The 22,633-nt window shown below is 49.0% G+C and overlaps 1 protein-coding gene across 1 annotated transcript in view; it reads left to right on the forward strand.

Moving 5' to 3' along the window:
• Positions 1-376: 376 nt before the first annotated feature.
• The window catches only part of LOC147420062 (uncharacterized), a 34,520-nt gene continuing 12,263 nt past the window's right edge, over positions 377-22,633 (forward strand). The window contains exons 1-3 of the mRNA XM_086504484.1: positions 377-654; positions 3,416-3,518; positions 3,610-3,668. Coding sequence (XP_086360610.1) covers positions 377-654; positions 3,416-3,518; positions 3,610-3,668 — 440 coding nt within the window. The remainder of the gene's footprint in view (positions 655-3,415; positions 3,519-3,609; positions 3,669-22,633) is intronic.

Genomic DNA, 22,633 nt, shown 5'->3' on the forward strand with positions numbered 1-22,633 from the left:
ATTGGAGCTATTGTGAAGAAGTTATACCAGTTTGAAGTTGAGTGGTTTGCATGTCTGCACCCGATTGGGCAACTGCAGATGAGGGATTAGAGATAAAGTAATTGCATGGGCATGAGGTGCTTATCTTGTGGTGCGTGTCGATCTCTTCAGATCGGCAATCAAAGTTATGGTTGCTAAGATTTTGCCAATTTACATTTTACCGGGGGCCAGTTCCGTACGTGTTTGTTCGCCTCAGTCAATGTGCCATTTCAGAATTTTTGGGCTTTAACCACGTTCTGGAATATCATGCAGTTAGTAGAGCAGTAAGTGCTTGATGAGTTTCCAACTAAAAATGTTTTTTGGAATGTCATCTCTTGTAGTACATGGATGGTGGGGAATGTCGAAAAGGGAAGTCTTATTTGGCAGTGCCTTACCCAATATGTATTTCAAATGTAGTACCCTTATGGAAGCACATAAAGTTATTGATGATCTCAGTGCAAAATCTATTAACCGAATGCGAAGAGAAGGCCTTCTGGCAAAATTCTATCACTTATACTTGCATCTTGAAGGCTGTGGCACTATCCAAGACACTGAAATGGGTAACAAGATTCACGATGCTATTGTCAGTCAAGGACTGCTAAAAATTGAAAGCCGCGCTAAGCAATGCTTTGGTTGGTGTGCATGCTAAATCTGTGATGGGCAATGCCTTAGCTGATACACAAGCCAAATGTGGTGCCTTTAAGAAATCAAAGGACCCAATGGCCGCCCATAGCAAGGCCGCCCAATAGGGCTTAGTGTGTGTGAAGAGAGGAAAATAAAAGAAGGCATGGCGGCAGGCAGTGAAGGAGGGCGTAGGGGAGAGAAGATGCACTCATAGCGCACGACATAGAGCTCAAGCGAGCAGGTTGATAAAGTGAAAAATGCTTATCACCCCATGGCGACCCTGTTCGGCACTAGCAGGACTGAATTTTGTGCACCTTCGTTGTAACCCTACCACATCATCAGGCGGCTTGTCACGCCACCGTGACAAGCAAAGAAGGTTTTTTTTTTAATATATAGCCTAAAAACGAAAAAAAGCGAGGAAAAGGAGGAGACACGACGAATGGATTGCATGAGGAAGGAGAGGGGAGATAGGGGTGAAGTAGGGAAAGCGAGTACGAGCATGACGAAGGGTTGAGTAGGAGGAACCGGGCATGAAGGGAGCGGGATCTCTCTCTCTCTCTCTCTCTCTCTCTCTCTCTCTCTCCCTATCCCTATTTTGGGGTGCTTGAAGGCTATTATCTCTCGAATAAATCCTCTCTCTCGGCTTGACGAAAAGGAAGATTTTCTCTCTCTCTTTCAACCTTGAAGAAGAGGAAGATTCTCTCTCTCTCTCTCTCTCTCTCTCTCTCTTTTCTCTCTCTTGGAGAGAGGAGGCCCAACAATTCAAAGGAAGGATTCTTCCCTCTCTCTCTCTCTCTCTCTCTGGAAGCGGGATTACCAAGGGAATATAGGGCATGAGGACAGGAAAATCAAGAGAATTGGATGAGAAATTTGATGCTTGTTGTTGGCAATTTTGGCAGAAGAAATTAGAGATAGAGATGGAGAGAGTTCAAATTCTTTCCAACAAGGGGACACAAAGACAGAGGGAGTTTAGAGAGCTTTTTGCAAGCTCTTGTCAGCAATTGAAGAGGAGAATAACGCCAATTGAACGAGAGTTTTGAGAACTCTTGACCACAATCGAAGGAGAGAGTTTTGCAAAGCCCTTAAGGGAAATTAAAGAAAAGAGAGCATCTACACACAGAGGAGAGAGTTTTAATTGATACAGTAAAAGCGACATGGAAGTAAACTCCATCACTATCATTAACTTAAATTGTTTTAATCATGTTGATAAGTCACGGAGTTGTTAACGATTTGTAAAGGGAGCTTAAACTCTTAGTTCTCAATTAATCCAAGTGACACTGCTATTAACAGCCCGCCTTGGCTAAGGGTAGCACGTATTAAAATGAAGTACATGATAGGTGGATGTAGGGTAAGAGTCGCTCGTATGCAAGCCGCCGGGTCCTGCATTTGGGCCCTCCGCTCTTGTGGAGCCTGGTGTTGTCGAGTATGAATCTCCTTGTTCTGTCTACGGTAGAGTCTCTTGGGGCCTGTGGTCGTCTCCTGGCTCCGACTCCCTCAGCTTGCTGCAGAGTAACCCCCTTTTGTGGGGTGGGTGCTCGTGGAGCTGAGAGAAGCTGGAAGAAATCCATGAGATAGGATTGTCTCCTACCGTCTGCTATGATAGCCGCAATCTCTCTATGGTGATGAACCTCTAATAAGAAGTGGTCGAGGTGGTGTTGCCTGGGGCCCTTACTGTTGCCGCATACATTAAGGCTCGAATGACCATAGTGTCAAAAAGCCACCCTTTGGTGCAGGGCTCTTGCAAGTGTGCCTAGTTACATCTCCGCTCTAGCATGGCTAGGGTTGCATACCCTTGTGTGAGTGGATCTGTGGCCGCCTTTGCCATAGTAAAGCGCCATGGTGAACTGGCAAAGGTAACCATAAGACTCCACCACCTCTACCTGACCGCCTACCAATGAGAAAACTGTGGCTCTCCGGATGCTCATGGAAGTGTGGACGATGTCACCTTCCCAAGGTTCACTATCAAACCTTTGTGTGTGCAGAAATCAACTAGGGCACCAAGGTGGCGTTGCAAGCTCTCCTGTGACTCAGAAATCAAGACAATGTCATGAGCATATAACAAAATATGTACTTGAGGACCTGCTAGAATAGCTCCGTCCCCACCAACTCCGAGAATATAGTCTGAGATCTTGTCGATGTAGAGTTTGAACAGAGCCTAGGAGAGTGAGCATCCTTGCTTCACACCAATGGTGCTAGCAATAGGATCTGAGGTACCTATGAGGTATCATACTCTCCCTGTCACCCTCTCATATAAGGCATATATGGCTCATATTATCTCAGATGGTACTCCCAAGCTCTGGAGTCGTCGAAAGAGTTGCTCCTGAGGGACCGTGTCAAAGGCTTTGTAGAAGTCCACAAAATAGCAGTACAATCTCTTCTTCCGCGCCTTTGCCCTATCAATGAGGCAACACAGGACGAAGATGTGATTGATGGTGGAGAAGGCCCATCCAAAACTTGCCTGGCCAGGGACGTGAAGCCCATCCCTCTTTGTGTAGGAATTGATCTCTGTCTCAAGTATTGCTAGATAAAGCTTGGCCATGGTATGGCCTATCATGATGGTCCTGTAGTTCCCTAGGTCCAGGGTGCACCCTAGTCTACTCCTCTGGGAAGACCTTCACTTTAGCCCAATTGAAAACAAGAGTGATCAAAGGGGGATAAATGGGAGAGAGAAAGAGAGAGAGGCTGCTCGGAAATGGGAGAGAGAAAGAGAGAGAGGCCGCCGAGCGGCCGTACTAGTATACATGATATAGAAGTGGAATTGTCTTGTGTGCAGCGCTCCCATACCTGAGCAGACCGCCTTATGTGTTGGACTCCTCCCATTGGTTTGGAGGGACTTTGACCTCGACTACATGGATGCGCTCAACCAATTGCGCATGGTAAAATATTCTTGACTTTGACAAGTGCAATGATATAGTTTGTATATTTACCAGAAGGGCTAAGTTATGAAGTACATTTTTCTTTTGATAGGGACACTTCCACCACAAGTATAATCACATCTATGCCATGAGTGTAGCGGGCGGTGGCAGGTAAGGTTCTCTGCCTATGTTTAGGTTTTGTGTATCTGGTCAACACGAGTGACATTTCCAGCCATCTTCGCACCTTGAGAGAGAGAGAGAGAGAGAGAGAGAGAGAGAGAGAGAGAGAGAGAGAGAGAGAGAGAGAACCAGAAACGTTGTAAGATCATGGTGACTCATTGGTGAGATGGCACGAGGGTGTTGTTTGAGCAAGAGGTGAAAGTATAAGGTCGATAAGTTGCTGTCTGTGTGGAGGGAGACCGTTGTGAGTAGGTTGCTTTTGTAGTGTGCAATACGGTGCGTGTCAGGTGGTGCAAGCTTTGCTGGCTGCAAGGCATTGCTTGAGGAAAGCAGCCAGGGTAGGCGATAGGAGAGGAAGGGGACGTAGGGGGACTAGGGAGGATTCTTTAAGAGTGGTAGGAGATAGGAGAGCAAAATTGACAAGTGATAAAATCACTATGTGTCACAAATGGGCGACGTGGCATGGCATGGCCCTGGACACATTTACATTGGGGCAGCAAAGTGCACACACCCTCCCCGGTTGACAGACACTCCCCGTTTTCACGCTGTTAGGACTGACGTTGCACTGCCATACAGATCCCCGAAAATCGTGACGAAAAATACGGACTGCTAATGTGGCATTGTCATACGGAATTGCAGCTTTTGCGCTGGGAAAAAGCAGCAAGAAAAGCCTACGCAATTGCTAAGTGAAGCTTTTGGGAAAAATTGCTTTGTGTGAGTTGCTGTATTTACCAAGCAATGGTTTGAGAGATGCTTGCTTTGTTTATGACAGCTTTGGGACTCTGCTTTTTGCATCCCTTGTATACCTTTATAAGTGTGGGTAGGGCTCCCACTCTGTAGAGCCTCTGGACGCAGTTTGAGAGAGACCCTCCCACTCCCTTGTACTTTGATCACAGATTTAATACAAAAAGAAATATCGAAAGAGGCGCCAGTCTTTGGGGCCAATATCTCTTGGCACGGAACTCCGCCGGGCTGGTGTCGAATCCAATTGTGAACCGTTTTGAAAGTGAATTCCTGTCGTGTCGCGGTAGATTCTTGACTTGGAGTGTCCAAGTCTGTTACAGTGGTATTAGAGTGCAACCGATTTCTCTTCTACCATCCGATCCTTTTTACGCAGCACTTATGGATTCAAGCAAAGGACAATCGACTTCCTCTACATTCGGAGATGTTGGAAGAGATCACGAAGAAGATTCACGCGAGGAGTACGGCCCTACCTCGGCCTACTCAGGTGGAGCTTGAAGAGATGGAACATCGGAAATTGGTCGATGATGCGACAAAGTTGATGATAAATTTTGCTAAGGACCCTAGCTTACAATTTTTTTTGACTTAGATCTCCTTCGACGAGGTGCACTCACAGTGACAGTAAACAACGGAGCCACCCCTCAAAATGACGCTCAAACAACCTCCTACTCCCATGATATTTACATAGCAAAAATTGGAAGAGGTGGTTGATACATGGATTAACCAGCTTTTTGATGCGTAGAACAAAAGCAAAAAGCAGAAGAAAGGAAGTGACTTCCCGGGTTATTTGGGTTGTCGATCTACTTTTGCCTCGGCAAGAAAGAAGAAGAAGAAGCGTGTGCGATTTGAAGGAGTTCTTCTTCTTCTTCTTCTTCTTCTTCTTCTTACAGTTCTTCTAGCTCTTCCGACTCGAGCGAAGAAGACAGAAAAGGGAGAAAGCGAAGCAAAAAGCAACGCTTCGGAAAGGGCAAGAAAAAGGAAATGAAGTCTAAATCTTACCCACTTTCGGATAGCTCTACAGAGGACTCGTCTTCGGATAGTTTGAACTCCGACAACAACAGAGTTTATGCAAGGAAGAAGAATTTTTATAAAGCCAACCAGTATGACTTTCTGGAAGATGAAAGTAAGAAAGTTCGAGAATTTAAAGAAGGTGGATAGTCAATTAAATAGATTTTGAGATGCTCGAAGGCTTTGGCCTTCATACAGCAGTCTGACATAGCTTTCTCTGGAGGACATTACTCAGAGCACTCCAAGATTCGGAGGGCTACCTCTTACTTCAAGGAAAATGCTCGAACTTGGTAGTCCACTCTTCTATTGAACAAGAAAGCGCTACTTAAATGGTTGAAATTTAAAAGGCTTTTTATTTCTTCACGGCGGCTGACTCAAGAGTACGAGCGCAACATACGAACTGCTTGGAACAATCTTTGGATGACCAAGAAAGATACATTGGACGCATATTGCGAGAGATTCTGGAGCTCTTTTCTACCAGCTTCCTCATTTAAGAAGATCTCGTTCAAAGAACAGATTGAGCGGTTTACCTTGGGACTTCCTACAGAGATCCAAGATCACTACTTAGAGCAACAATCAAACTCCATTCAGGAACTGATGAGTCATGCGTAACGGGGTTTTGCCATTCATTGAGGCAATTTGACCTACCCCACAGATGAAATCATAACGCAGAGAACCGAACAGACTTCTAATAATGAAAGTAGAAAGAAGAAGAGCACACCAGAAAAGAAAGAAAAGGAAGCATGACCCCAGCTCACTCTTCGAGAGGGGATCAGCTACATCAAAGAGGCGAAGCGTTTTGAATGCGGAGAAACTGTGCATATCTCCGCGAAGTACCCTAAAAAGGCACCGAAGAACATGATAAAGAAAGGCCAGAGAGTTCGAAAGCAGTTGAGGAACGTGGTAGAAAAGGCAGATAAAAGCAGAACTGGTATCACATTGCGTGGGGCCCGAACCGAATTACGCATATGAGAGTACAAAACTTTGCCGCTTTTAGGGCAAAGTGAAAGATCAGAAAGCCCTCTTTTCCTTTGATGAAGGAGCCAAGGCCAACTTCTTTTCACTTGAATTAGCGGCTCGATTTGGAATTACGCTCGACAAGCCCGAGGCCACAGGCGGAGATAGTTCTAGCGGCACCCGGACGGGATGTTGCCATTACACCGATCATTGACAAACTTCGTTTGTAATGTCAGAGGTGTTTAGGGCACGAGGATTTCTACGTAATTCCCTTGGGAAGTGTTGACGTCCTGCTCGAAATCCCTTGGTACCACAAGAACAATGTCACGATTGTGACTTGTTACACTCTTCTTGATTCATTACAGATGCAGATGCGAAGTGTGACTAACCCAGGAGAACTCCTGTTCTCGAATGGTCACACCCTTTCGCCCAAAAGACATACCTCTTCGCCAAAAGCCACACTCCTTCGACGACTGGTCACACCCCTTCGCTCTACGGGTGCGACTCTTCGCCCAATGGTTGCACCTCTTCGCCGAAAAGATGTGTCTTTACGTCTAAAGTCATGTCTCTTCACCAGGAGACGTGCCTTTTCATTTATGTCTCTTCGTCTCCTATATAAGGAGCCCTTGTATCACACTTTCAATCAATCAAACACAGAGTCTTCTAAGTCTTGTTCTAAGTTCAGTTTTAGTTTCTTAAGTCTTAATCATGAGTTTAAATACTTAATTAAGGATTAGCGACTAGAATCCTTACAGTGGTATCAGAGCAAATTTTTCCCGGGACCCGAAGGTAGTGAGCCTCTCACCCTCGCCGCTACTCTCCCCCTTCCCGGAGTTGTATGGAAGCAGAAGAACGATGGCCAGGACCCATGTCAGCATGAGGTAATCTTTTCTCAAAGACATACATAAAGATAAGCAGAAGATGGCAGACAGAGTAGGTGTTGCGGCGTACCGGTTGCAATTCCAGACTCTTCGCGAGGACAAGATGAGTTGCACTCTTTCCTTCTTGCGCAAGTGACGCGAGCCAGTGCATCCAAGCCGCCCCTTCACCCGGCAACTCACACTACAGCCCACATTGGCAACGCTGGCTGTTTTTCCAGGAGGTAGCAGCGTTCGATTTAATAGGCAGCTGTGCAGCGTTTGGGATTAAATTAAGAGGCCAACGTTGGATTTTAAAAAAAGGCCACCCTTTTACTTAAAAGGGTTTTTTGGCCAGCCGCCCAACCTAATTTTTAAGTGGGCACCCTTGGGCACCCCTTTGGGGAATAATTAAACAAAAACAAGAGGCCAACGGCAGCCAGCGCAATGACAAACCAGCGCCAGCGTGAAGGAAATCCATCGCCCTCTCTTCTGCTAATTCTCAACGCTACCCATTCTGGCCATCGCCAGGTGCACACGCGGGCTTGTTCAAAGTCATGGAAGACGATGCCCTTGACGTGCCCGTCAATTTTCTCTCGTACATAGACAAGGTGCTCGAAGAAATATTGCCAGAAAATCCTCCTCCGGCTCCCGAAGTGATAATTATACCAGATACCCCCGAACCAGAACCCGTACCCGAACCGGAACCCGCATTCGAACCGGAAGTAATTCTCATTTCGGATTCCCCATCTCCAGTTCCAGTTCCAGAGGAAAGACAGGTTCCCGACTTCATCCCGGTACCCTAGCCTGCTCCTGTACCTGCATTACAGCCAGCAATGTTGCCACAAAATTACCTGGTTTATGTCACTCATCGACATGCCTCGCGCTCACAGGGCTGGGTGGTGTGGCATATCATAGTTACGTGCGAGCCTCTTCATTTGCCGCACTACGAGCACATACTGAGCCGGTACCCCCACTTGGTCTATTCTCTGACGGAGTGTCGCGTGGATTCAGTAAACGACATCATTTCCCAGCAGCCTTTAGTTCGGATTCACAGCGAGTTACAGCTTCCGGACTACACGCCTTTGACGCCAGACGACACACCTCTTATCGAAGAGGAAGATATCGAGGATTCGGATCTTGGACCAGATTTCTTAGAGGAGTGGGACGCAGCATCAGCAGCAGCTTCACCCTTTTACGGCAACCACACCTCTCCAGCTTCTCCGAGATATTCCCTCTGAGCCGTCAGAATGTCAGAGACAGGCAGTGCTACACCAGACGATCCGATAGCCATCCTCAGAGAACAGATGTCCGTCCTCCAGGAGGCCCTCTCCACCGGTCTTGCATCGATGACCACAGGTTTGGATGTCCTGCAGGCCTTTTCTTCTTTGAGGACGCAGCCAGCTACCCATTCAGTTTCTTCGGTAGAGCAGAGTCCGTTCCTGAGCAAGTCGACGCTCCAGAACCAGAGGTAGACGATCCTGAATTGAAATATCTTTTTCAGATAATAAACACAGCACAAAAAAAGAAAATAGATGCAAAGTTGCCCAAGCCATACAACGATCGCCGCGATAAGCGCGTGCTGGACCATTGGCTTTTCAAAATGGAGGTTTACTTTTCTAATACTGATCTCATTGAAAGCAAGAAAATTGAAAGCAAGAAAGTTGCTTTGGCTAGCTCTCTACTAAAGGATACTGCATTCCTTTGGTGGCGTCGCCGCATCAAAGATCGAAAAATCACCGCTACTTGGGACAAATTCCGGCGCGTTCTTTGCAAGGCTTTTGAGCCTGCAAATGCTGATTTCCACGCCCGGTCTTCTCTTCGCCGCCTGAGCCAAATTGGTTCCTTGGCCACGTACATCTCAGAGTTTCAAAAATTAACTCTTGAGATAGAGACTCTTAGTCCTTCCGACAAACTCCACAGTTTTGTTGACGGACTTGAGCCTTCCCTGCGAGATGATGTCCATAAATTTAACCCTGCCACACTGGATGCTGCAATCGCTTATGTTGAGCGTCTTGGTGACAATTGGCGCCCATTCAGAAGTTTCCTTTCTGGTGATCGAGTTTCCAATTCTGCAAGCTCTTCACAACGCAATTACCAAGGACAAGGTGGTCAGAATCAACGTTCTTTCTCAGGAGCTCACTCTTCGAGACAATACTCTGCTGGACAAACTTCTTTTCGACCCCAATCTTCTGGACAAGCAGCCACTTCCAGAGCCTCCTCTTCGGCAAATAATCCGAATCGACGAAACAATCGTCCCAACCATAGAAGGAATGGTCGTCGTGATTTTCGGCCAAATACGTCCTCTGGACAACAATCCTCTTCATCAGCTCCTTCAACCTCCAACTCCAACCGTACAGGATTATGTACAATTTGTCATGGAGATCACAGGTGGTATGAATGCCCCAAGAAGCCAAATCCTTCAAATCCTCGCCAGAATTCTCATATGGAGACCACAATTTTAGAACCTATCCACAGCCAACCTCTTGTCCCAGACAAAGGCAAACAAGTAGCACGTTGTGTTCGAGTTTCCAAGGTTGTAAGTGCCTTAATGATGAATGCTCGGAATCACGTCACTGCTCCGGTGGATCTTTCGAATCAGGTTCTCAGCCTCCTTGGCTTTGTTGGCAAGCAGCCAATCAATGTTCTTGTGGATAGTGGGTGTTCTACTAATTTCATCAGCACATCTTTGATTACTAAACTGCGCCTTCAAACTCAACCTAGTGAGGCAGCTTACCAAGTAGAACTTGCTGATGGTTCCTTCCTCGAGTGCAACAAAAGGATTGAAAAGCTGGATTTTCAGATTCAGGATTACCAGGATCAGCTTGGTTTTTGAGTTATGCCCTTGTCACATTACGACTTGATCTTTGGCCAGTCTTGGTTATTTCAGTATGATCCAATAATCAGTTTCAGAGATCACTCAATTCGGCTCTTTCACAAGCAATAGGAAATAGAGCTTCATGGTCTTTTCAGTGCCAAACCCATTATATTGGTTTCTGCTTTACAAGTCAAACGGCTGGTTCGAAAACGTGATTGTGCTACTGTCTTAATCATGTTAAGAGATGTTAAACCCGGTGCAGAAGAAGCAGAAGTTAAATCCTCCTCAAACATTGCCTATTTGTAGCAACCCTTCTTTCAACCACATTTGGACTTGTTTCCCGATGAGCTACCAACAACTTTGCCTCCTCGGCGTCCCGTGGATCATCCCATTGATTTGATCCCCGGCCAACCTCCACCAATTCGAGCCCCTTATCGAGTTTCATACTCAGAGTCTCAAGAGATACAGCGGCAGCTAGAAGATTTGTTGGATAAAGGTCATATTCGCCCAAGCAAAAGTCCCTTTGGAGCTTCTGTTCTGTTGGTCAAAAAGAAAGATGGATCTATGCGTCTTTGCATCGACTATCGTGCTTTGAATAAGTTGACGATCAAAAACAAGTTTCCCCTGCCTCGCATTGACGAGTTATTTGATCAGTTACTGGGAGCAAAGATCTACTCCAAAATTGATCTAAAATCAGGATATCACCAAAATTCGCATTTGCATTGGTGATGAGTACAAGACAGCTTTTTGCACAAAGTATGGTCACTATGAATTTCTGGTATTACCATTCGGGTTAACCAATGCCGCGGCCTCTTTCATGACGCTGATGAGCGAAATATTCGGACCATACTTGGACAAGTTCGTGATCGTGTATTTGGATGACATTTTAGTTTTCAGTCGAACGATGGCTGATCACAAGGAACATTTGAAGCTTGTCTTCCAAGTTTTGCGAACCAATGTGCTATACATCAATAAGAAGAAAAGTGATTTCTTCAAGAATCAGGTGGAATACCTTGGTCACATTATTTCTGCCAGTGGCGTTGCAGTCGATCCCAAGAAAATACAGGTCATAGTGGATTGGCCTTTACCGCTCACCATCTCAGATGTGCGCTCCTTTTTGGGACTTGCAAACTTCTATCATATCAAGGTCCACAAATTCTCCGACATTGCAGCTCCTTTGACTGAGCTTACCAAGCAGGATAAACTTCAATGGATTGAAGAAGCAGAACAGTCGTTCAAAGCCCTTAAACACGCCTTGATGACAACTCCAGTTTTGGCTATTGCAGATCCTACTCAACCTTTTCAGGTCATGATTGATGCGTCAGATCGTGCTTCTGGAGGTGTTCTTATGCAGAATGAGCGTTTCATTGCTTTTGACAGCCGCAAATTTTCAGCCATACAAATGAGATACCCAGTTTATGACAAGGAATTTTTAGCCATTGTTTATGCTTACCGCACTTGGAACATATTTTTGGCCACAAATGCTGCAAGATGTTATCAAATTTGTCAAAGCTTGTCATTCCTGTCAAACAATGAAGGCTTCTCGACAACTTTCTCAAGGGTTACTTCATCCTTTGCCTGTATCTCAAGAAAGGTGGGAAAGTGTCAGCATGGATTTTATCACTACATTGCCTCGTTCTCAAAAAGGAAATGCACAGATTCTCGTAGTGGTGGATCGGTTTTCAAAGATGACACACTTTATTCCTTGCAAGAAAGCTGCCTCGGCACTAGACGTTGCGCAATTGTTTGTGCAACACATTTTCAGATTACATGGATTACCAAAGTCTATTGTTTCACACAGAGATCCAAAATTCACAGGGCATTTTTGGACATCCCTTTTCAAATCCCTTGGTACAAATTTGTTATTCAGCTTAGCATACCATCCTCAAACTGATGGGCAGACAGAAAGAGTTAATCAAATTTTGGAAGAAATGCTTCGACATTACATACAAATTCGATTGGGATCATGGGAAGAGTATTTGCCACTAACTGACGAGCTCGCTGCTGCTGTACTCTCCCACTGCGCCATCGCCATCGCCTCCTCCCCCCCCCTCCCCCCCTCCCCTCCCTCCCTCCCTCTCGTGCTGCCCGCTGTCCTCCTCGTGTTGCCCTCAGCCCCCGCTGCCCCTCGCCTGCTATCCCTCCCGCCTGCCCTCTGCCTTTGCTGCCCCCCCCCTCGCGCTGCCCTGTTCTAGCCTTTCTGTCCGCCCTCAGCCCCCTGCTACCGCCACCCGCCCTCAGCCTCATCCCATGCTGCCGCCTCACGCCCTCATCCCTTAGCCCAAACCCGCTTTATCCCCCCCCCCCCGTCTCGGCCCGTTCACCCATCAGTTTGGGCCCCCCGCCTCGGTTGCTCCCTGCAGTTTCGGCACTCTCGGCATCTGTTCCAACTCCTTGGAGCAGTGTTTGCGCGCCCTTCTGCAGCATCCTCTCGTCGTCCTCTTCTTACGCCACAGCAGTAGACACAGATGGAGGCTCCAGCTTCGCCACAGAGGGACTCGCCTGAAGCCCCCTCGCCCGACCCCATTGAGCCCACCATTCGACTTGCTCTTTCGCCGACAGAGCAAGCGAGCCTTGCCGCAGAGGTAGAGCGCTTGCAGGCGACTTCGGTCATCTGCAAGGTTCTCGGCACTCGACCTAGCAGAGGAGAGCTGCGAGACCTTCTCCAGGCCCGCCTTCTCGCAGAGGTGGGCAAGATCTTGGATGTCCAGATTCTCGGACGGGGGTACTACCAGATTGAGTTCGAGACTTCCGAGATGGCCTCCAAGGTCATTGCTATGAGTCCATTGGCCATCCGAGCATCACGCGCCCACTTTCGACAGTGGCGACATGGTTTTGACTCGACTTCGGATGTGCTAGTAGAGGAGGCAGACATCCCCATCTCAGTCTGCTTTCCGGGTTTACGGAGGGAGTACCTTCCACTTCTCTCCAGGATTGGCTCCGCCATCGGGACAGTCCTGGAGACACCTCGTACGGCAGCATCAGTAGCTGCCAAGGCGGCTGGCATCCCTTCAGTTCGAGTTTTGGTCAGAGATACCCACACGCTCCCGAAGGTCATCCTTCTGCCTCGGGTGAGTGGGGGTTGGTTTCGACAGAGTGTGGAGTACTCGGGTCTCCCGAACCAGTGCTTCATTTGCAGACAGATGGGCCACCTAGCGAAGGCCTGTCCACGGAGGAGACCACGACCCGCACCCCAGCCTCAGCCCCAACCTGCCAAGGCTGGGCCGCAGCCACAGCCAGCGACACAGAGCACAGATTCAATGCCACCCTCCGAGCCTGGGGCTCCAGCGGAGGAGGAGTGGCAGCAGGCCCGTGGCCGTCGACGCCAGGGGCCACAGCGACAGCCTGGCACTCAGAGTGGCCCCCAGGTGCCTACTCAGCAGCAGTGGGTTCCCACGGGGAACCGCTTTGGGCCTCTTGAGCAGGAGGAGCCTCCTTCGCCAGCCTCCACCTCCGCTTCACCCTCGCCAGCCGCTCGGCCTTCCGATCTCCCCTCCTCCTCCTCATGCCCTCCCCCGCCCTCTGCTACCGCTCACCCCCCACCTCGCCCCCCCCATGTCTCTGTCGCCCCACCCCGCTTCTCCTCTCCCCCGCTCCCCCCCAGCCCCTTCTTTCCCTCCTCCTGCTTCAGTACCTTAGTCGGCTCAGGAGACTGGACCCTCGCCGGCGGCTAGGAGATCTCTTGGCAGCGCCTTTGCCACGAGTCGCCTAGCGAGAGAGGGTCAACCCTTCATGCGGCCCCCTCTGCAGATTCAGACATCTTCTCTTGCAGCTATCCCGCGTGGTTTGACGAGCATTGACCTCCGACGCCGCTGGGATTTCTTCGATTACGGGTTTACTCGTTTTCTTGGCGACTCCGCAGCAGACCACGAGGCAGCCTGCTTCAGAGTCCACGCTTTGTTCCTCGCCGCTAGGGGGACAGAGGCCTTGGACTCAGCAGTTGGTTTCTCCTTCCCCCTCTGTGGCAGGACTGAGACAGAGTGGTCCCTCGACTCAGTGGTGGGATGGTTGCATACACAGGTTCTCGAGTTCTCTCACCACATGGGAGAACTTGGCGTTACAGATTTGCTGCAGACGTTGTGGCCACTGGCCAAGTTTGCGGTGACACCCCCAGACTCAGCAGGATGTAGACCCATTGTGGTGTACTTTTTTGCTGATACGCAGTGTTTGCCTTGCTATGTATTCATTCATGAGGACTCCTGGACAGAGGAGGTTGCTTTACGCACGGCTCGCTCTGCTTGGGCTTGGACCAGGCACTCACTGCAGTCTCGCCTATCTAGAGGACGCTCGGATGCGGATTACTCCCCATCCAAGCCTGCTTCGAAGATAGCTCGTCTTGCTGCTGCGGTAGCATCTGTTCTCTCTCGCTCCCCATGAGGATCGTCTCGTGGAACGTGCAGGGACTAGGTGGGCCCCAGTTTCAGCGACAGCGGGGCCGATTGCGTCAGGAGCTTCAGCGTTGCCTTGTGGGAGGAGAGATTGATCTCCTTATGCTTCAGGAGCACCATTTGTCTGAGAGCCGCATTCGGCGATGTGGTCAGATTTTGCGAGGACGCTATGATACCTTTTGGTCAGCTGCTTTTGGACTTGGAGGCATCCAGGGTGGGGTATGTATGACTATTGCGGACTCACTACAGCAGGCCATTGTGGGCAGAGGGATTATTGTGCCAGGCAGGGCTCAGTGGATTACTATGCAGGTTCAGGGTAGCCTTGTGGGTTTCCTGAACATCTATGCGCCCAATGTGGCGAGTGCTCTTGCAGAGTTTTGGTCACAGATTGTTGAGTCTTTGCCACAGGTTGACCAGTGGTGTGTAGGAGGGGACTTCAACATGTTGGAGGACCCTTCTGACAGGATCGGAGGCAGCCATGCTACTGTGCATGGAGTCGAGTTAGCAGCTTGGGAGAGGTTTTGTATGACGCTGAGGGTCTCGGATACATGGCAGCATTCTGGCTTTGTGAGGCCTCCAGAGAGTCTTGCCTTCTCTAGATCGGACCGCAGAGTGGGAGGAGTGAATCTATCGCGCATAGATCGCTTCTACACTAGTGACCACTTCAGTGACTTGGGGGGATCAGTGGGCATCCTGGCAGGGACATCCTTCTCGGACCATGCACCAGTGATTCTCACAGTGGCAGATAGGCAGAGGAGTGGGAGCACGATGCTTCGCATCTTAGAGCGGGTCTTGTTGGACTCAACACTCAGAGAGAGGGTCGAGGCTCTATGGACAGAGGGCATGGACAGCCAGGCTCCACCTGCAGACAGAGTGGCCTCAAGCCTAGCTCAGCTTAGCCACTTCTTTCTCCAGAGAGAGGAGGAGCAGCGTCTCAGACAAGGCATTGCTTCACTACAGAGGATGCAGGAGCAGCATCCAGACAGTCCATGGTTGGAGGAGCAGTTACAGCAGGCTCGACAGGAGCTTGCTTGCACAGAGGAGAGGCGCCATGAGTTTGCCTTTCATCGACAGGCATCTCAGTGGACTCAGGTGGGTGACAGGGTGATAGGTGGTTTTTTTGAGACAGTGGGACCTCGACACTCGCATGCCAAGGTCAATCAGTTGAGGAGACCCGATGGGTCAGTTGTTTGTGAGCCTGAGGATATGCGTGCAGTCGCTACTGACTTTTACCGTGAGCTACTGTCGGCTGAGCCCGAGTCAGAGAGACAGGATGCATGCAGGGAGCAAGTTTGGGCACAGATGCCCTGTCTTGTGACTAAGGAGATGCGGCAGAGGCTTGAGTTACCTCTTCAACTTGAGGAGCTGCACACGGCTCTTAGGGCCCTCCCTCGTGGTAGCTGTCCAGGTGAGGATGGGCTGACTCCCAGCTTCTTCTTGGAGTACTGGGACCTGCTTGGCCCATATCTTTGTAGTGCCTTTCAGTACATTCTGCACACAGGAGTGATGCCGGATAGCATGAGTGAGGGCCTGATTTACCTCATTCCAAAGGAGGGTGGCTCCTTGGATGAGATTCGACAGTGGCGCCCCATCACCATTCTCAACTCAGCCTACAAAATTCTTGCCAAGGCTCTGAGTTTGAGGATTCAGCCACTTTTGGAGAGCCTTATACATGGGACTCAGACAGGTTTTGTCAAGGAACGCAGTATCCTTGACAACATCTTCACTTTTTGGGAGGCTATTGCTTGCACAGCTCCGTGGGGAGGACCTTGTGATTCTTCTTCTCGATTTTGAGAAGGCATACGACAGAGTTGACTGGGACTTTCTAGAGGGCACGCTACGCAGGATGGGCTTCTCAGAGGCTTGGGTCAGAGGGGTGTCAGCTTTGTACAGACAGGCTCACAGTCAGGTGCTTTTGGCAGGAGGTAGAGGTGGTGAGCGCTTCATGCTCACACGATCGTTCAGACAGGGTTGTCCTCTTGCCCCCTTTCTCTTTCTGTTCTATGCGGAGGCGATGAGCAGATTTTTGGTGTCACAGCAGGTTGGTTTGGGGGGCTTAGCACTCCCTCTACGGGGAGATGAGCTTCTGGACGCTGAGTTTGCCGACGACTCAGCCTTGTACTTAGAGGGCCAGGAGGCCAATTTACACAGATGTGGGCAGGCTCTGGAGACCTTCTGCTGTGCATCGGACGCACTGATCAACTGGAGAAAGACAGTGGTTTTCTCGGTTGGTAGTGCTCCTGTGCCAGATTGGATGCCAGGAGAGGGTTTCAGGTGGATTCCTCCAGGGACTGCAGTTCGGTACTTGGGTTGTCAGGTTGGTTTGGATTTGTCCCCCGAGCAGCAGATTGCTCCTCTTCTCTTGTCCATCAGGAGAAAGCTGTTACATTGGAGCTCAGCTCGACTTTCGCTGGCTGGTAGAGTAGTAGTTGCCAAGCAGGTGTTGTTGGCGACTATGTGGTACATCACTTCTTGCTGGATCTTCTCGAGTTCTTGCATCAGCTAGGTACAGAGGCTGATTAGGAACTTCCTTTGGTCAGGTCGCGACACTCAGATTGCCCGAGCCAAGGTGGCTTGGTCGGTCATCACACTTCCTTGTTCTCAGGGAGGGCTTGGGATCATTGATCCAGCACAGCAGAGCAGAGCCCTTCTTGGGAAGTTCGTCGTCAGAGGACTTCTTCCAGGCGAGGAGCCCTGGAAGGAGTTCTTGTTGCAGAGGCTTCGTGCCAGGGTGCCTCAGTCAGGAGGCCCTTGGCAACCTTCGACCAGATGGATCTTTACAGAGTTGCGTCGAGTTGGTTTGAGCAGGAGACTGGAGGACCGATTCGCTGTGAGTCTGCTTCGTTCTTGGGAGCTATTACGGCGTGGCCTAGAGCAGAGACAGCCGACGTGCACGGAGGAGCGCCTACGGCAGCCCCTTGTCTGGAACCCCATGGTTAGCACTCAGCGAGGCCACTTGGTTGGGAGTAGGCCTCATGTTTCTTGGGATCCCATGGCAGCAGGTCCAGCGCGCTCTCTAGGTGACTGGCTAGAGTTCACAGGTTTGTCAGAGGAGGTGTAGGTTGTCCAGCTACAGGGCATGAGAGGGGTTCAGAGCATGTGTCAGGACATCTCAGAGTCAGTTCCAGCTGACTGGCTCACGCCTCTCGAGCCAGTAGCACCCCGGTGGATGGGAGCCTTCACACGACTGGAGGTTCTCATTTCAGTCAGGGCTTGCTCAGAGACTGTCCCAGCCCTGTTCTTCGAGCTTCAGGGTGGGGGACGACTACAGAGAGTTGCAGTAGAGGCCCCGCAGGTAGCAGAGTGTTGTTTCCAGAGGATCCGAGTTGTGGGCATCTGTGGGAGGACTTGCGTCATAGACCCTGACCCAGCAGCTCTTGAGACAGGTCACTGGAGGCTATGGGCTTGGGAGTGCTGTCCACTGGCACGAGTACAGTGGGATCCTGGTGAGTGGCTATGGAGGGACCCATTCTCTTCTGCAGACCGCCCAGGAGTCCCTTTCTTTCAGTACACTGTTCGGCTTGGACGTCATATACTTGCAGCACAGAGTGAGGCCCGCCCCGCTGCAGCACGTCATTGGCAGGAGGAGGGTCTCACAGTTGAGTTCTTGGCAGTTTTTTGGCAGAGGCTGTGGGACTCCAGACAGCCGAGGCGCGTCACCTTGTTCCAGTGGTTGGTTGCACACAGAGCCACAACAGTAGGGAGCTGGCTTGTACATAGTGGTCTCTCGGCCGCATGTACAGCCTGTGACCAGTTGGTGGAGAGTCAGCGTCACTGTCTTTGGGACTGTCCCTCGGCCCAGCAGGTGTGGCTACGAGTCCTTCGGCTGATGCCTGCCCTCTCCACGGCTCGACAGTACACTTGGGGGGCAGCGGCTTGGTCCACCCTCACGGGCCCGGCACTTTAGTTTGAGCTATCTTCCACCAGCAGGATGATAGTGATACAGGGGGGTGGACCTACACTCCAGCCTGCTACAGACCTTACTCCACAGGAGTGGAACAGTGAGAGAGCGGAGTATTGGGAGCTCATCAGCGGCCTAGCTCTCTGGTTCATCTGGCGGGCCCGTTGTTTCCGCATCTTTGAGGCTCGCCTTGTACCACCAGCAGAGACTGTTCGTGACTTTTGGCTAGAGCTGATCCATACTCTCAGAGGACAGCTTGAGGGACTATAGGGCAGCTCCGACCGCATGCGGGAGCGCCGCGAGGCTTTCCTTCGACTCTGGTGCCCTGGGCCGTTCTACTCCATGGTCCAGGGGGTGCTCAGATGGCACTACTGTCCACCTGTGTGGCTTTTCCCTCCTCCCATCTCTTGATTTAGCCCCATTGTACATATGCTGTTTTTTCATTGGGAGAGTCTCCCCACCATGCTTGTTGTAGCCCTCTCTTGCAGAGGTGGATGTAGCCCTATGGGCAGTTTTCATTAACTAATAGAAGGATCTTTTTCTCAAAAAAAAAAAAAAAGAGTATTTGCCACTTGTAGAGTTCGCATACAATAACTCTATCCATTCAGTAACTGGCATGACTCCATTACAAGCAGCTTATGGACATACTCCTCTTATACCGACAAACTTTGTTCTTCAACACAAAGTAGCTCTAGCAGATCAGTTGGTTCAAGAAATGCAAGATGTACTTATTTAAGTACGTGAAAAGTTGGTTCATGTCTAACAAAAGTACCAGAAGCAAGCCAATAAACATCGACGACATGCAGATTTCCAAGAGGGAGATTTGGTTTTATTATATGTAGCACCTCATTGCTACAAAACTGTGAAATTGGTCTTTCCAAAGTTGCGCCTTCGCTTCTATGGACCTTTCAAAATAATCAAGAAGTACTCAGTTGTCAGTTACAAGTTGGAACTTCCACTCTCATGGGGAAAACTTCATCCAACTTTCCACATTTCTTGGCTCAAACAATACATACCCCCAATTCTAGACTTATCTTCTTATGTGCCAGAAATTGAAGATGAACACATAATTCTTGTTCCAGAAAAGATTCTTGATGTGAGACAAAAAGAAACAAGACGAAAGATCACAACGGAATTTCTTGTCAAGTGGATGGATCTTGATGAGTCAGACTCAACTTGGCAGACGAATGAAGATATGCAGCAGTACCCAAACCTCCTTCAAGAATTCTTTGAAAAGCGGAAGACTTTCATCTGAACACGGGGTTTTAATGTAAATGGGAGGGAATGTCACGATTGTGACTTGTTACACTCTTCTTGATTCATTACAGATGTAGATGCGAAGTGTGACTAACCCAGGAGGACTCCTGTTCTCGAATGGTCACACCCCTTCGCCCAAAAGACATACCTCTTCGCCAAAAGCCACACTCCTTCGACGACTGGTCACACCCCTTCGCTCTACGGGTGCGACTCTTCGCCCAATGGTTGCAACTCTTCGCCGAAAGGATGTGTCTTTACGTCTAAAGTCATGTCTCTTCACCAGGAGACGTGCCTTTTCATTTATCTCTCTTCGTCTCCTATATAAGGAGTCCTTGTATCACACTTTCAATCAATCAAACACAGAGTCTTCTAAGTCTTGTTCTAAGTTTAGTTTCAGTTTCTTAAGTCTTAATCATGAGTTTAAATACTTAATTAAGTATTAGCGACTAGAATCCTTACAAACAACCCCGTGGTTGACTATCGGGCCGAGAAAGCGACTTTGACAAATGAAGGGCACAGAGATTGTACTTCACGGACTTCAGTTTCTTTACTCGATTTTCTGGAGAGAACTGAATAATGATTGAAGGTCGCATATGTTTTGACCTGAATGAAGAACGCCACAATTTTTCTTTACACTCATGCCGATTACTTTTCAGAGGAACTGCCAGGCGAGTTGCCACCAGCTCGTCCTGAGGATCATACTATTGATCTGATACCTTGAATCACACCACCGAACCGGCCACCTTACCGTGTGAGCCGAGCCCAGAGATACACTTTTTTTTTTGGGACACATTGTCTCAGCAGCACAGCAGGAGTGCAGATGGACCCGACCAAGATATAGACTATCCGTGATTGGTCCAATTTGAAGAAAAGTCAATGAAGCTAGAAGCTTCTTGGGCTTATGTTCTTACTACCGGCTGTTCATCAGAAAGTTTGCAGAGGTTGCTTAGCCCTTTACATTTGTTGACATAGAAAGGAGTCCTTTTCTCGTGGGGACCCACAGAGGTGACTCCCTTTCAGAAATTGAAACAGAATTTGACTACAGGACCAGTTTTGACTTTGCCGGATTTGCAAAAGCCGTTTGAAGTATATTGTGATACTTGTGGTCGTAGTCTAGGTGCGGTCTTAATGCAAGAAGGCCATGTCATTAAGTCAGTCTAGGATAGGAAGTGATCTGGCACTTTTGTGAGTCTGTTCGTAGACCGTGCATGACCAATCACTTAGATTAGATGCATATCCTCCGGTTGCACACAGCATGACCATCAGATTCCATTAGATCCCAACAAGAGCATTTTTTACAGTGCATAGACCTATTTTCCCTATTTTTGACATTTTTCACTTATTAGTTTAAGTGACTTTTGTTGGAAAGTAGGTAGGGCAATTTTGTTAAAATAATATATAAGCAAACCAGAGTTAGCACTTTCTGGGAGGCGAGGTAGCAGGAACCAATGTATTCACAGGCAACTTCTCAGCAAGACCCCAAGATCCCTAGTATTTTTGCACCACAGCAGATGGGCTAGCGTTTTTGGATCAAGAACCCAGATCAGCCAGCATTTTTGCATATGCATTAGCTTGGCGACAGAACCACAACAGATCAGCCCCAGGGTTAGCAGATTCCCACCACAGGATGACATTCAGCCCTAGCTTTTTTTGTTCAGCCTGAGACCATCAGCATTTTGCAGATCTTCGTGACAAGACCTCAGTTAGCATCAGCGTTTTCAGTTTTCAACAATCAGTACCCGTAGTAGAACCCCCGAACCTCGCAGATCTCACCTTCCCACAGCAGATTCTCGCCGCACGGTCAGATCCCGCGTAGTTTGCAGGTTCATCCCAGAAGACGCAGATTTCAGCATCTGCGTTTTCAGCGCGTCGTCGTCGCATCGTCGTCATCAACATCGTCACTGACATAGAGTCAGAATTCAGTAGATAAAGATACGTAGATTTCAACCCTAAGCATTTTCAGATTTCAGCCCGTCTCGTCGTCGTCTCATCGTCGTCAACATAGTCGGCAAGTCCAAGCATTGTAGAGATTGTGCAATCAATAGTAGACCGCTCGCGCCATAGAGAGTGGGGCCTTCGGAGGAGGGTTTGACAACATCTCCGGTGTTGTATTCTCTTCTCTATCTCTCAGTCTCATGCACCTTCACTCACAGTGTCCATTCACTTTGTTTGTGTCCATTGCACTCTCTCATTAAAGAACGGATGGCTCTTCCTTCCCTAAGAAAAAAGGAACCTTGAGCACAGTTCGGAGCATTCATCTTGAGCAAAAGTTAAACATTCATTCCGCTGCACCTAACATTGGTATCAGAGCTTTGGCAATGTTCTGTATCACTCAAGGAAAGAACCACAAGAACCACATAATTTTTTTGCTTGTTGCGGTCGCATGTGACCCAAGTCCTCTTGGGTGTGTCGAATCCTAATCGTGTTTTTGAAGAGTGACAGGAAACCCAAGAAAGAAGGGCTTGTTCAGCCTCCCCTTGTGCCTCTTTTCAGTCATTGAGAGCGGACCGTGCACTTAGCGACCGTGCACTTAGGGAAAAAGCAACCTTGGTGTGAGCGCAAGGCCGCCAAGGGGTGCGCCTACGGAAAGGAGCAAAACTCGGGTGAAGAGAAGATCCTTCTCTAACACAGATTGCAAGCGAAAGAAGAACCCAAGAACCTCAAGACCCCAAGAACCTCAAGAACTGAAGAACCTCAAGAAACCAAGACCCCCAAGAACCCAAGTTCCTCGTGAACTTAAGAACCCAAGACCACAAGAACCCACAAGAACCCACGACTTCAGTGGATGGTCATCACTCGAAGCGGAATGGATACTTCGCTTGGAGGTGGTGAGCGTGGGAGTGGCGAAGAAGAGTTTTCCCTACCAGGAGGTTTTTCCGACCCTTCTCCATCTACGCCAAAGATTGCACCAGATCCTATGGTAGCTTTCGACAAGATGATGATGGACAGGAAGTTAGAACGCGAAGCACGAAAAGCAGAAAGAAAGGCTGACTTTGAGCGTGAGCGCGAGCAAGCACGCTTGGAGGCCG

This window comes from Adiantum capillus-veneris, chromosome 28, assembly GCF_014529385.1.
Source record: "Adiantum capillus-veneris isolate H3 chromosome 28, ASM1452938v2, whole genome shotgun sequence".
Taxonomy (NCBI): Eukaryota; Viridiplantae; Streptophyta; class Polypodiopsida; order Polypodiales; family Pteridaceae; genus Adiantum; species Adiantum capillus-veneris.